Raw genomic sequence first — 15,824 nt, 5'->3', positions numbered from 1 at the left:
CTGTCCCCTGCCCATTCTTCGAGTCTATGTTCTGGTGGAGCAGAACGCCCTCTGATGGGGAAGAGCCCTGCACAGGCCCAGGAGGCAGGCCATACGCTGTTTGAAGAACCTGGACTGTGGGCTAGAAGAGGGGCGTGGTCTGTGCATGGACACATTCACTCAGGCTGTGGACTCCTTGACTCCTAGGGAGGGGAACAGCGAGCCGTAACAGATTGCTAAAGTCTGAGGCCTTGAGACAGGTTCTCTCCCGTTAGGTTCTAAGGGCTGTGGTACAGAAGCTGCCTCTAATGACCCTGCGCCATTTGAGATGGAGAGAAAATGTTTAAATATGAAAAAAATTACATATAATAAGAAACATTGTCAGAGAAAGCTGTTATACTTGAGAAATAGTAACAGAGGGTGATCAAGATAAATGAAGATATTTTGTGATTGTGGCAGACTAGGAACAAGTTTTCAAGTCCTCAATTTTGGTAGAAGGACAATAGTAGCCTATTACCCTGAACAGAGGAGGATCATAGCTGCTCGATTTTTACAGTACAGAAAATAACCGTCTGATAGATGATGTGAAAGAACCTCTACGGTACGTTGGAACAAAGGGAGAAATGGAGAAAATATGAACCTTATGGAAACTCCAAAATATTGTTCTGATTTACCTCTAATTAGAAACTAAAAGAAGGAAACTTATTTAAAGCATTAAGACCTTACCAAAAGCAGCTCTATTAATAGGAATAGATAAGGAAAATGCCTAAAAATCATAAACAAATAAGCAGATTTTTGATGATATTCAGTCAAGTATATTAGAATTAGTTAATGAACCAAGAGTCTGAAATAAGTATTAATATTTCCTTTACTAAATTTTAGAACTAAGATACCAAAGGAAATGCCTTTATATTAGAAGAAATAAAGCAAGAAATGTTGGAAAACAAAGAAATCTATTACAGTGAAAATACAGTATATTGTAATTTCATATTCTTTTGCAAAGCTTGCTGTGTGTCATATAGATGCTATAGCTTAAACAACTACATTTTAGTCACTTGCTGAAGCAATATATGTTAAGCATTGCTTTAAAACTTGATAATCTTCTTTTATTATAACTTTATCTTCTTTCTCATTTACCTTTTTTTCAACATGTAAATATTATGCTGTGGTAAAGTAGTTTGCTATGCAGATTGAGACAAAAGTACATTGCCCTCACAGTTGGTAGACAAAAATATTAAGACAGGTCAAGGGATGACCATGAGTTTAACAAATATTAGAGGGTATACTGTGTCCTGACCACTGTGCTAGTTATCAACACAATGATAAAAACACTGACATGAAAAATCAGTTCAGGAACATGTATGCTTCTGACATCTACCCTAGTCCATAGCTTCCTGAACCAGACCACCTGCCAGTCACAGAACAGTGACCACACTGGCCAAGCCTAAGGCACATTTTTCTTCCATTTTCTAAAGTCACCTGAGAATCACTTTTGGTGCAAATTGTAACACCCTTTAGGACCCAATAAATACTGAATAATGTGGATTTGTAATTTTTTCTTACTTATGACTTTTAAGAAAAGGATCTTTTCATCACACAATTCATTTGTTCCTTCTTTTAATAAAATGACTATATTATTTTGTCTTTCATTCATTAGAGCAAAATATCTTTAAAAATACGCGTACTTTAATGTCTCTACCTACATTCAGAGTCAAGATTTTATACCTACCAAAATTTAAAAAGTCCTTTTTAAGTAATGTATTTTATTCATAGTTCCAATGTAAATGATGCTGTAATCAGACACAACTTGGTTGGCTTACACTCCACCTTATCAACGAGAAACAGCGTGTCCTTTTCTCATTAGCAATACCTCATCTAGATATGTTGGTGTAGCTGAGCATGTTCTAGCAGTACAATCTAATAAACATGCCAGCCAATAGGAAACAAGTGAAAGAGTGAACTCTGTTTTCCTCAAACGTGTATTCAGTGCTTATGATGTGCTGGGTGCTGAGGATTCAGAAAGGGAGAAAGGGTCTCTGCCCTGGAAGACTTGACAGTCTTGTTGGGGAGAAAAGCACTCAAAGAAAGAATTGCAATACCTCATTAATATGAGCTAAAATTAGAGCAGGTGCTAGAATAGGTAATAATAGAGATAGCTACCATTAATTGAGCACCTAATTACATGCAAAGAACTTTATTATATTTCATCTCAAATCTCCACATCAGCCTACAAGTAAAGTATTTTTTCTATTTCAAAGCAGAGATTCAAAAGGTTGTGATTTGTTTGAAAAGTCTCCGTGAAATTATGGGTTTGAAGACACAATTCAAACCCACAGCTCCATAGAGCACTCTTTGTTTCAATAGACCATGTTGCTTCCTTACTCAAGATGCAATAGATAGATAGATAGATAGATAGATAGATAGATAGATAGATAGACAGATAGATAAATAGCTAATAGAGACAGATAGATAGATAGATATAGCTAGCTAGCTATAGATAGATTTACATCTCAATTTTATTTATAATTAGGAATCCTTAAGTGAAATATAGTTTGAATATGTTTGCACTCAGCATACACATTCCCTCTTCTAGTTCAGCATGAATCATATTAAGCACCGACAACTAACATGAATCATTAAGAACTACACCATTGATGTGGATGTTTCATATCTGAAATTCCATATGTAAACAAGGACTCCCTCTGGAAGGTAAGCTCCCGATAAGAGGAAACCAATAAACAGTTGTTGAATAAATAATTAGTAACATAAAAAAGTTAAAAATAACAATGTGTCATAAAGGAAACTTTATAAACAGAAATTTATCAATAAAAGGCATACATATAGTATCACATACTTAAAATATCAGCACAATTTTATATTTGGTAGAGATTAAAGAATCTCTTGTCTAACATGATGTGAGTAAATCTACAACTCCTTTAACCCAGCACTAGTACTGTGTAAACTTCTCTATTACTGTCAGAAGTACTTGTTCTCAGTAAATAACTGCGAACTCAGTAAATAACTTTCCCACCTTGGTGCCTTTACTTTGCTGTGCTCTCTGTTGGGAATGCCGTGCTTCCTTCATGTCTTCATTTCTTACCCATAGCTCAAGGCATAGCTTTAATGCATGAAGCTTTGCCTGGTCTCTCAGGTAAAACTAATTTTTCTGTCCTTTGAACTCCTCTCCTGGTCACTTATTCCATGTAGCTGTATACATTATATACCACTGGTAGGTGTATACATGGCTTATCTGCCCCACTGAACTATAAGATTTGGAGGAAGAGAATTGCATCTTTTCCTTAGACCTCATTCCCCCTTAGACATTACTGTAAAGAAAAATTCTCATTTATTGGATGAGTCAGTGTATCCTTTGGGAACTGATCAAACACAAATTCTCTTAAAGCCAATACTTCTCAATAACCTCCTCTCAGTACTGTGTATTTCCATGTTACCAGTAAATTACGGGGGTTGAATAAAAGTTGTATACCTAAATGATATGTATAAAGGGCATGGAATTTGTGTATTTAGGTAGAAAGAATGTTTCTAGGAATATAAATCTCTATTTTGCAATAACCATTATAATGTTTTAGCACATTTTATGTCCAGTTTTTCTGGAGCCGATAATATAATTTTTCTCCTTCAATCTTCCTTTTACTTTAACTAGGTACATGTTATAATCTGAGTGATGATTTAGTGTCTTTGAGAACAGAGAAGAGATAGTAAATGAGCAGCTTTCTGTCCTTTTAATAGCTAAAGATAAACCTCATAAAACTGGATGGAGCAATTTCATGCAATGTGTACATGGATTTTTCATCTCACTTGCAACATTTTATAGCTTTATTTTGTTATTAATATATTTCCCTAAAATAAACTTGCTAGAAAATGTTTGCCAGAAATACTCTAGTGTAACAAGAACATATGTTCATGCATATTCAGTAAAAAAGTGACGTTTTCACTGTTTGATAACTAGTTGTTTTAATTTATATACCACTACCTGAAGCCTATCTTGTAGGTTACTCTGAACAAATATTCCCAAACATTTCACAGTTCATTCTCTCTTTATGAGAATCTATTTTTTCCATTTCTAATAAAGAAAATGCATAAGTGCTTAAAAGCCCTGAGTATGATTAGCTAATTTCTCTAAGAAAATGTTTTCATAATGCAAGTAGTCTTTGTGATGTGATAACAAAATTGTACTCATTCATTAACATGAATTGTCCTTAGCCTTACATCGTTTACATTTTAGGAATAAAGAAGACTTATTCATTAATTTTTGTGTCCACGTTTTAAAGTTAACATGTTATAAAATATAAGAGATTCTTAATAGGACAAATGAAATAATTGTTGCTCTTCTTACTACTAATAAAAATTTACATTGTGTCTAAAACTTTTCTTCATTTGCTGATTTATTTATATCTACACCTATATTTCTTCTCTTCCATTTCAGTCATTATATAGAATTCCTGAAACATATGTTCCCACTGAGCTAGTAGCCCTAATGTTAGTTTACACCACACAAATGATAACTGATAAGGAAATGATGGGATTAAGCTGTTCAGGGACTTGCAATAACTTACTATGATAAGAGCAGCTGCCATATCAGTTTTATTAACCCACTAAATCACTACTAATAAATGAGATAATAGCTTTTGTCCGTCATGTCTGAAAACCAAGATTCGACTGATCAAAGTCTACAAGAAATTAAAATGTAACTTCAAATCAAACAGTCTACCATGTGCATAGAATTTACTTAACTGTGTTCTCCCTTACTCCACTATTCTGAGTAAGGATGCAATGTAGGCTCTTTTTGCTCATCATTGTATCCCTAGGGCCTAGTCAGTTTCAGGACACTCAGTAAAATGCTTATTAAATAAGTGAATATTAATAGTGAAACTTTTTTGACACCACTTTTTCTATCTTACTTTTCTTTGTATCTCAAAAACTCTTTAGCACCATGCTTTATATATCAATATAAATATGAATGGATCAATCATTCTTGAGATATTTATAACATAAAATAAGCAAGAATTACTTTTCATTATTCTTTTGTACCTATAGAATGTTATTTCATTTTTATTTATTCAAAATCTCATTTTAAAAATATTGCACAGAAAAAGAAACCAGGTGTATATTTTTGGCATTGGTGGTAAATCAAAGAGAAGATTGAAAAAATACAAAAGTAAAGTAAGTTTTTATCTTGGGGTTGAGAATGGGCAGAAACACCATTGGAATTGTTGGGTTTTTTGACAGGGAGAAGATGGTAAAAGTGAAGGAAAAGATGGAGGCTGAGCTGCTAATGCTGCCTTCAACTTGACTGGCTTTGTCCTAAAGGCACACTTCGGTTAGATGCGCTAGGGAGAGGATTTCTGACCCAAGTGTTAATCTTTAGAGACCGTTTTCCATAACTATTGGCAGTAGTGGCTTCTTATGAGGAACATCATACTTGCCACTGGAAACAAATTATTCAGTTTTTGTTTCTAATTTTGACAATGAGTGATGTCTGGCCCGACATAGTGATTCTGTCCATTTTATTTTGTTCTTGTTTTTAATGTATCCACCTGTTTCAAATATTTTCTCTCTTCCTTTTGAATAAATTTTGGGCTCATTTTATTCAGTTAAACTGTTTTCATCTTTCACTTTTTGAGGAATGAAAGAGATAACTACTGCACAAAAGTGAGCTGTGAGGACTATTTTAATACTCAGTTATGTCAGAACTTAGAGAAACAGAAGTTGAAAATAGACAGAATTTACTCCTATTTTTTAGACTCTACTAACCATTTCTTTGTCACCATAGATCAGTGTTTCCCAAACTTTTGGATTTCATACATGGACCAGTAAAATCTGGAGAGTGACATTGTTCCATGGACCCTAAAAGCATTTAAGGACAGTTTTAGAAACAGTGGTTCATCTTGTGCCCACAATACAGAAGAATCTTTTGAGTTAATCATGATCCTAAAATAAATTCTGTGAGAAAGACGCTAATGAAATGATTGGATATACCCTAGCTATCCTATGAGAATTTGCCAAAAATTAAGAACTCATATTTTTAAATGACCATTGTCATTTACATTTATTAATATTTTTAATATATAATAAACAGAAGTTAAAATAAATTAATACCAAACTTATTTATATTTTTGAAATAATTCAAAAAAACGTGCAGTGATAGTATGCTTGGGGCACTATACTAGATACAATAAAATACATTTTGCAAAATTACTAGTAAAATTGGGAGAAATCATAAATTCCTATTTTTTCCAAAATAGGCTCACTTCTTTTTTTTTTAATTAAAGTTACTTCTTCATCTATATTTCTGGTTCACCAATTGTTAATATTTCTATAGACATAAAAATATTTCATAAAATGTAAATTTTTGAAATACTAAATAGTTGTTAGAAATGATGATTGTGAATACACCAACATATAGAAATGTTTAGAACAAAAGTGAAAAACAGAAAAAAAAATTGTGTTTGTACTACAAATTTGCTGTTATATGAAATATAAATATATCTACATAAATATAGAATAATTTAAAATGCCTTATGATTGAGGCTTGAGAAAATGTTGTTAGCTCTTTGAAAAAGAATCTACTATATTAATAAATTTTAAAAACTTAGAAAAAAACAATACAATTTACACCTCAAAAACTGAAAAGTTTAATTAAACAATTGTTTTGTTGCTATGACTAATATAAGAAGTAGGCTTTACTAGTTGACAAAGCACAAACTTTAGAGCCAAATAAACCTTGATTTAAATACCAATATTGTTATTTTATAATATCTGTGTGGTCTTGGGCAAGTCAATCTTTGAACTGCAAGTTTTTTCGTTTGTAAAACACAGGAATTTCAATCTTGTATTGTCGGATTACAGTGTGTGTGTGTGTGTGTGTAAGTAGTGCTCAATAAGTAATAACTACACTGCTGATAGTTGGATGAATTGAGTGATTTATTTATATTACTAAGGGTAGTGAGTTTGAAAGTACGTAAATTCATTTCTCCATTCCTATACTTTATTTCATTTTTCACAATAAACCTATGAGATAGATATTTTATACCTACTTTACTGATGAAAAGTTGAACAATTCATCGAATGTCATACAGCTCTAAATGGAAGCACGGAATTAAAGCTTAGATTTGTCCAACTTTAAACCCCATGCTCCTAACTACTAGGCTATGCTGCTTTTTGATATATACTGTCTCTCAAGACAAAAATCTAAGGGTATTGGAAATAAACAAAAACAGGAAAACTACCTGACTAAGAATAATTACATCAAGACATTACCAATTACAAGGTTCACAAACTCTACACCCTGCCATATCTTTCAGCATCTTAAGTTTACATATGGAAAATTTCTTTTTCCCCATGATATCAAAATACCAAAAATATAATAGGCAAGTTGCTTTTATAAAAAGCAATGGCACATCAGAAAGATAGAAGAAAATTCAAATCGGCGTGCTCTCGGGGCACGTCTGCTCTTAGCTATCAGACAAATGGCCTGAAGTCACCACCATTTATTGTTACATAAACCTAAACACTGGAGCCTCACTGTGTTACAAAGGACAGGGTTAATGATTCATCCCTAATCCTAAAGGCTCCTTCTAGGATTAATTGACTTTCTCTACAGCCTGACTGACTGCCCTCTTGTAGATTCTGTGAAGAGGATTTCTCTGCATTGCTTTGCCTCTTTTTCTACTATCTACCTACTTCAAACACTATCTGATCTTTCCTCCACACACAATTCAGCAGAAATCAAATTCAGTAGAAATCAGCCAGATAAATTAAGTCAACTTTGAAAAACAGCTGACTTGGTTAGAAGGATAAAACCAATATTGTCTTTCAACCTGGCGTTTTTATTTTTCCTTCTCATGCCACAATACTGTTAACATTAATTGGAATCAAGTAAATAAACACTAATTGATAATGTATTATTTATCAAACAGCAGATGGGATATGAGTATGAGACAAAGTCTCTACCCTCAAAATACTCAGTATCTATTGAGGGGAAGAAATAAGTTAATTTCATATTAAGATAAGTATCAATACAATAAATTGCTATAGAGTACAAAGAAAGAACCTACACTAAATCAAGAGGCTGAGAAAAAATTCTGAAGAAGTTCATGGGACATTCTTTTAAATAGGTAAGATTTCAACATACCTATAGGGAATAATAATTTTCAATGGAAGAAGACAGCATAAGCAAAAGAGTGACAGTTGAGGGTGAAGCAATGAAAACTGGGACAATAATTTGGGGAAAGCATACGCTACATGCTGAGAGCTAGATTATAAGATAGGAAAATGGGTTTGGACTAAATCATAACGGATCTATAATGCCAAGGTGAGAAAAGTTTGTCTTTAATAGTAGAAATTATGAGCTGGTGAACGTCTCTGAGCATAAGAGAGATATAATTGAACCTGAACTTTGGAAGGTCAGTTTGGAAAAAAGGGTATTGAATGAACTGGAGAGATGGAGTCAAGGCCAGGTTATGAAAGTTAGAATGAAGAGAGACAGATTCAAGAGAAGTCCAAAAAAAAGGAACCTCTGTTTTGGCAAGTGACTAAGACTGTGCTAGACAATAGGTTAGCCACTAGTCACATGTGAGTATTGACCACTTGAAATGTGATTAGTCTGAGTTGAGACGTGCTGTGCATGTGAAATACACACTGGATCTCAAAAACTTAGTAGGAAAAAAAAAGAACATAAAATAGCTTATTAATAATTTTTATTTTGATTACACAGTAAATTATTATGTTCTGGATACGTTGGACTAAATGAGACATGAAAATCAATTTTATCTCTTCTTTTTTACTTCTTTAATGTGGCTACTAGAAATTTTTTAAGTAACTAAGCAGCTGCATTATACTTCATTGGACAGCGCTGAACTAGACGTTAGGGCAGGAGACACTGGACAAGCTAGAAAATGAGAGGTCAAGGAGGGAAGAGGACCTGGCAGCGCTGTGACAGAGAAGCCACCATTGAAGTTTTATGTACTTATTTAAGAGGACATTACAAGCAGGTTTAAATGCTAGACAGGTGCCAAGGAAGATGAATTACAGTAAAAATGAGCCATTGGGGTTTTTCCCAGGTAAGGAAATGGACTAAGACAGAGACATGTGATTAACGTAAGGAAAGTGAGCAGATAGCTACTCGTTCAAGAGATAGCAAAGAGGGGGAAAAAAACAAACAACAACACAGCAGTTAGGAAGAGTCGTGTAGCATGTTTGACATGATTTTATTTTTATCAACATGAAAGAGATCTGGATATGTTTGTAGGCAGAAGAAAAGGAAAAACTGAAAAGGGTAAATAATTCATGAATAAGAACCTGTAACTGAGGGTTCTATAGAGATTGCCACAAGAGAATAGAAAAGCTCAAGTTACCAAGACAGGGAATATGTGACAGCTTATTTTATGTTTATATTTACATTAATAGATGACCAAAGGGGTCATTTGTGCATGTTATTTGTCTTGAAGGGAAAAGAAAGAGATACTAAGAAATTGTTATCAGGGAAAGAAAACCAGAGGAACAACCTGAACCATGCTTCAACCCCCGGCTTTTCAGCCTTGCTCTTTCGGAGTGTTGTGAATTCAATTTGGTCACTTATTTAGCCATGTACATTTCCCTTTCATGATGCTAGTGCCTTCAGGAGTGGCTTTAAGATTATGAAAATGATTCACTTAAATTATTTCATCAGAGAATATATTATGATTTCTCTGTAAAATTTGCTTTTTAAACATTATACTAAAATCCACTTTTCTTTTTAGTTCTTACAGTGGGTAAAAGTCTGCTTCATCAAGAAGAAAATACCTGGCTCTATTCACTGATAAAGACAATACTTATTTTGCACTGTGTCAATCCTCACACACAACGTATTGTATTTACATGTCTGATATGTGCTTATTGATGTGTCTTACTTTGAATGGCCTCTTGTTCCAAGCCGCCGTGTCGTTAAGAGGGGAAATTTCTGGCGAATTGTCTAAAAAGAAAGTCAATTAGTTTAGTTTTTAGAAAGTGTGGCTCTATTGCAAGCCACTCATAACTAATTAATTCTAGAAAGTAAATGTTGAACTTTGAATAAATATTTAGTCTGGAAAAAGTAGTATCAGACACATATTGATAAGCAATAATAGCAGAAGCAGGGAGATATTTTTTTGATGAGACTGTTCTACTGCCCTTTTCCCAATTTCCAAGGTAAATTATACCAATATCTGCTTTTGCTAGATGTTACTACGAAAGAAATTACTACTTTATCTACTTAGTGGGAAAATTTGGGTGTCTTTATAATAATTCTATCCAGAGCTTTACCCACAATTAAATATCCATCTCCAACCCTGAAAAGGGCATATGAAATATTCTCTGCTTCACCAGACCTCCCCAACAGTTTAAATTTTTTTTTCTGTGTTCCTTTCTCCCAACTTGCTAAAAATAAGAAGAATCATAGCATCTGATTAAAGAATAAAAATCTCTTCTATGTAAAACAGGGGTTTTAACCTGGATCATAGGAGATCCACACATGATCTTTATGTATGTGTTAATTTCTTGGGAACTGGTTTTGTAGTTTTTATCAGATTCTCAAGGTGTTTCATGACTCACCAAACAGTTAAGAATTACTGCCATAAGATGGGCTCATAAAATAGTCAGCTAAAATGGGCATTAGAAGTTGTCTTACCCAACCTCCTCATTTTATAGGATGAGTGAACTGAATTTTGCGGAGGTTAACTACTTTTCAGAAGGTCTCACAACAAGTCACCGAGTAGGCTAGAACCTAAATCACTGGATTACTATGCATCATATCAAACTATCTCTCATAAACAGATAGGGTTTTTAAGTAAGTTAATAAATTATTTTAAAAACTGATATGTCAGACCATGGTATTCATTATTTTCTGGGCAATGAGTCCCTCTACAGGCTAGAATTTGGATTTCGTTTATATGATGTGCAGTGTTTGAGACCTAAGTTGTCTAAAGCTTTTTTCTGGGATATCCTAGATTCTTAGACAATAAAACATGACAAGATTCTCAAAGAACAAGGCTTTCCCAAGAGATTGATAGGGTTTCCTGATTCTCAAAATGAGATCAACATATATAAGTATGGTAATGTCAGTTTTATAAATTCTCATCCTAAACATACAAGTTGGGTAGAAAGGAATATTTACAAATAAAAACAACATAACCAATCCCATCACGACATCTTGGAGTCTGGAGTGGAAACATACTCAGAGTGAAATGGAGAATTAGGAGTACTACTTGTAACAGAATAGAAATCTGTTAAAAACTCACATAGTTGGACTAGCTAAATAATAAACATAGTCAACAATTGCATTAACAAGATACTTGTCACCTCCACCTAATTTAGCTTCTCAATACAGGCCACATCATACTCTTTAACGCATCCCTCTTTGAAAGGAAATGTAATTGCTCAAATGAAGTTTCCTTTAAGGTCACATTAACTTTTCTGATAGCCAAAGATCTAATATTCAAAACATATAACAGTTGAAGGTAAAACATATAGTAGGCAAAATCAAGGTAAAATATATAGTAGTTCCAAATACAGCCCTTTAAGAGATTTCATTTATGCTTTAAAAACAAATTTCTTAATATTCTGTAATAAAACTTCCTCAGATGAATTTGTTTTCACACTATCTGACTGATATGACTTTAGTTGTAAAGTAGTATAGCCAATATATGTCACTTACCTTTCCAAAGGTGGCCGCACAGGCGGGGTCCAATTTCTCTTTCCTGCAGAAATCTAAGTAGTGTGCATAAAGGATGCACCGTGGTAAGCAAACTCCTTCACATACAATGTAATTCTCTTCAAGCCTAAGAAAAAAGCCAAAAGTTTAGGTCAAACATTTTCTTTATTTCTCCTTTTCATTCTCCTTTCATATTGATTTAATGCCCAGAATACAGACTTCAAGAAATGAGTTCAGGGGTAGACATGAGCAGCTTTCCTTTATTCTGAATATTATTCAAAATCAGATCACAAGGATTAATGTCAGAAGAGCAAAAATCCCAATGAACACCTACTATTGCAGTTAAAATGCTATTGCTAACATAAAACCACTCCTGCCTGGTCCACACCCCAAAGAATAGGTCTTATTTCCAGATAAACCCTCACTGTTGATCACAGTTTGCTCTGTGACATACAAACACGAATGATGAAATTGAAGACAATGGTTGTTTAAAGGAACATTCTCAACACTAAAGGGCTGCCAGGCTTCAGGATGGCAAATACCTACATTCGCTTACTTTCAGTCACAAACCTAGTTCTGAATCCTGAAGCATTAGGGAAATGTTGTAATGCATTTATTTGCAGAATACATAAAATAAACTCACTTCATTTAAATCTGAAATGACACTGATCTATCATTATCCCTACACCTTTTTGCTATACTCACACTATAATTATCTAAAACATACTGTACACTGGAAACATAATGTAATTTTCTATAGATGCCTCCATACATGACATATAAATTCAACTCCATATTATAAATATAATGATATAAACTGAAAATTTAGAGATGATTCTATTTAATTTGTATGTCTATGATTGCAATTAAACACAATTTATATAAACGTAATGATATATATTTAAGGGTTACAAATATCTGAACAGCAATCATGAAATCAAAATTTGTAGATTCTATTCCCAGTTTTCCTAACAATTCAGTAGGTGATTTTGGCTAAAATTTACTTATACCCATTTTATGTATAGTAAAATCATAATTATTACTATAGGGACAATGCAGTATAGAGTATACATTCAGATTAAAATTGAGTGGAACTCTTCAAGATCTTTGATTTAACATATTCCCAAAGTACATGAGATAAATGCTAAAGGATAGTTCCCTAAGCAGGTAAGAAACAGACATCCATTTTTCTAAAAAGAAGAAAAAAAAAGAACCAAAACCAAGTAGGATTTGCCTGCATAAAACCAAACACCTCGTTGACATGAAAATTGGAGTTAGCCCGATTTCCCACTTTAATTTTCAGTTCTAATTTTACCATTCCCAATACAATCTATAACCTTAAGGGAAAAGTCTCAAAATACAAATAACTCACTTAGGTTCTTATTTTAATTTATACCACTCTTTCTGGGAGAAAGTGTGGAAAATTTAAACAACAACAACAACAAAAGACAGTATTTTATCGTTAAAAAAAATATGAAAATCACTGCGAAACAGTCAACTATTTACAAATTATATTTTAATGACATGCATATAATGCTCACTTTTCACCTGGCTATTTTGATGTATTGTAGCCATTGTCTTTGTCTTCAAATTACTGAATAATACTAGACTTAAGTACAATGTTAATTTAGAGTATGACTTTCTTTTTCCATAATCATAATGCATTCGTATTTATAAAATATAAACTTAAGTTTGTTCCCATTCACTCAGTTTGAACTGAAAAAAAAAAAAAATGGAAGTAATTCAAAAGACCTCCATAACATATCTAAAATGAAAAAACTTTTGCCCCAATTATCTTAATGGAAGTAGTTGTATCCTAAATATTCCAGATTATTAGCTCAATACACTGCTCTAGTGTATTCTTAACCAATGAGTGTGCATCAACTTCATTAGTAAAGCTATAACTTTAGTAGACCATTGGTTTATACTGCAAATATTTGAAAGAGTTCAGGTATATAATCACAAAAATTTAGTGTGTGCAAATTGTAACTCAATGTTATAATAAATAAAAATAAAAAATTTACTAGATTTTGTATCCTGTTTTTTCTATTGCATTTTTCTAAGATTTAGATCATACATTTCTATCATATAAAACAGATAATGTAACTAACCAGTGAACAGGCCTTTTTACTTATTTGCTTACTATTTGGAATTTAGGGAGAAATTTGTACTCCTATTTCTTCACACTAGGTGGGGAACTTTAATATTATGTTTTTACATCAGATCCCTCTTCCTTTTAGATCAATTTACAAAAGGTTTCTATGTAGAGAGCCTACTGATAAATTATTGGTTTTAAAAGATTTTCCACAAAATCCAATTTGTGATATTTCACTATAATAAATCATATATGACAGGTGCTATAAAAATAGTTGAACATTTATTTAAGTTAATAGTGATATCTTAACTGATTTTTCTATGTCTCCTAGTTCAAATACGTTTCATCTTATAGCCAATACACAATTTTTAATTTGCCCTCCTACAGATAAAGGCAGTAGTAAGATTCTTCCTCCTCTTAAATTGTTTTTAAGAGTCATGTTTTATAAACACAAAGCTACCAAATACATACATAAGGACTGAATTTATTGCATATTAAGCACATAAGTCATAAAAACATTCATAATTGCTTACATTTGAATAAATTTTAGTCTTAGTAAATAATGAACAAAGCGATGTTGTTTTTATTTGTATTGCAGATCATTTTTCATCTGTATCAGAGTATGTCTCTATGTCAAATATTCAGTGGAAAAATATTGGGGGGATAAATTTCTAATCAGTAGTTTGAATTCCCCCAAAACAAGTTTGAGGGAGAAGCAAAATGAGAAAAGCAAAGATTCTGAAGATACTGACTTTTAAAACTCAACAGGTGCTTAAGTGTACCCTTGTGAGCGAGTCTTACCACTGCAGAGTGAGCTGCGTCTGCTTCTTTTTATCCTTCATAATCTGTGTGATGGTTTTCTTCTGAGAAAGGTGTGGATCGGCTGCTTTGGTTTTGCTGTCGGGACTGTCCGAATCCTCTTCTTCAGAGGAAAAGTTACCGTTGCTTAAATGCATTTCTGATTGCAAGTTGAAAGGACAATAAAGAAAATCAGAATATAAAATCAATTAAGTACCCTCTAAATGTACCTATTAAACAGGGTGGCCTGTGCGGGCCTGGGGGGAGACCTATGCAAAATCCCTTAGAGTTAATTTCTAGTTAATAAATATTTTCCTGGGAGAAATACAAAGATCCAAACAGTACATTCTACATATCTGTATCTTTGTGATGTGTTTGTTTTTATTATTGGATGCCCTTTTTCCGATTACACCATCCACGTCTCAACCGCTTCTCCGGAGGAAGCACGGCACTCACCTGATTTAACTCCCATCCGCAGCTCTGGGTGGTCTTCTTTCTCCCCGCTGCCCAGCACGCCCCCAGGCTGCTCTTCAGCAGCCAGGTATACCCTTTCCTCGGGGTAAACCAGCAAGCCCTTGCTCAGGAGCTGCACACAACACTCGTCCTGGACTTCGGGGGAAAGTTGGGGCGAAGCCTGCGCCTGCAGGAAGGCGTCTTCCAGCTCCGGGACCTTGGCCATCCTCCTGGCCGCAGGAGACCTGGGCACCGCAGCTCGGCCGGCTCCCGGAGGAGCCTGGAGCCCGGGCGGGGCGGGGCGGGGCGGGGCTGGGGACCTGGGCCTCAGGGGCGGGGGCGCAGGCTTGGGATCCCCGCAGCGTCTGTCTCAGAGACGGAAGGCTGTCCACAGGTACAACCCAGATCGCCTTGGGAACCGGGTGCGCCTAGGCGTGACTGCCTTCTCCACCTGTCTGCCGTCCTGACAGATGCTGGACTCGGAACTCGCTTCCTCACCTGCGTGGGTCTCGCCAGAGCAATGGAGTGCCATTCCCCACATCTCCAGCCCCTCTCTCCTCCCTTCCTCTCAGCTTGGGCTGGCCTCGAGGCCACTTTTCACACTAAAACTTCCAGAAAGACCAGGGAAAGCTCCACTGTCTTCTTCCGGAGAAGAGCAGCTGTCCTCATCCCTAGTCTCAGGAGACAAACGATGCACCTACCCGGGCAGCCTTGACTGCCGGCTCAGGGAGTAGAGGACCCCAGAGCACCAATGTGTTAGGCAATACTTGGGCCGGGTTTATTTATTCCCCGGGCAATCCTAGGGGTTGG

General features: G+C 34.7%; 1 protein-coding gene across 1 annotated transcript in view; it reads right to left on the bottom strand.

Annotated features, from left to right (window-relative positions):
• The window catches only part of RFX6 (regulatory factor X6), a 56,323-nt gene extending 41,026 nt beyond the window's left edge, over nt 1-15,297 (bottom strand). The window contains exons 1-4 of the mRNA XM_033103143.1: nt 15,018-15,297; nt 14,565-14,721; nt 11,672-11,795; nt 9,891-9,952 (exon numbers count right to left, since the gene is read on the bottom strand). Of these exons, the coding sequence (XP_032959034.1) occupies nt 9,891-9,952; nt 11,672-11,795; nt 14,565-14,721; nt 15,018-15,240 (566 nt within the window). The 5' untranslated portion in view covers nt 15,241-15,297. The remainder of the gene's footprint in view (nt 1-9,890; nt 9,953-11,671; nt 11,796-14,564; nt 14,722-15,017) is intronic.
• Between the last annotated feature and the right edge of the window lie 527 nt (nt 15,298-15,824).

The sequence above is a fragment of the Rhinolophus ferrumequinum genome, chromosome 3 (assembly GCF_004115265.2).
Source record: "Rhinolophus ferrumequinum isolate MPI-CBG mRhiFer1 chromosome 3, mRhiFer1_v1.p, whole genome shotgun sequence".
Classification (NCBI taxonomy): Eukaryota; Metazoa; Chordata; class Mammalia; order Chiroptera; family Rhinolophidae; genus Rhinolophus; species Rhinolophus ferrumequinum.
The sequence above is the reverse complement of the archived record's forward strand: the minus strand, read 5'-3'. Positions and strand labels throughout refer to the sequence as shown.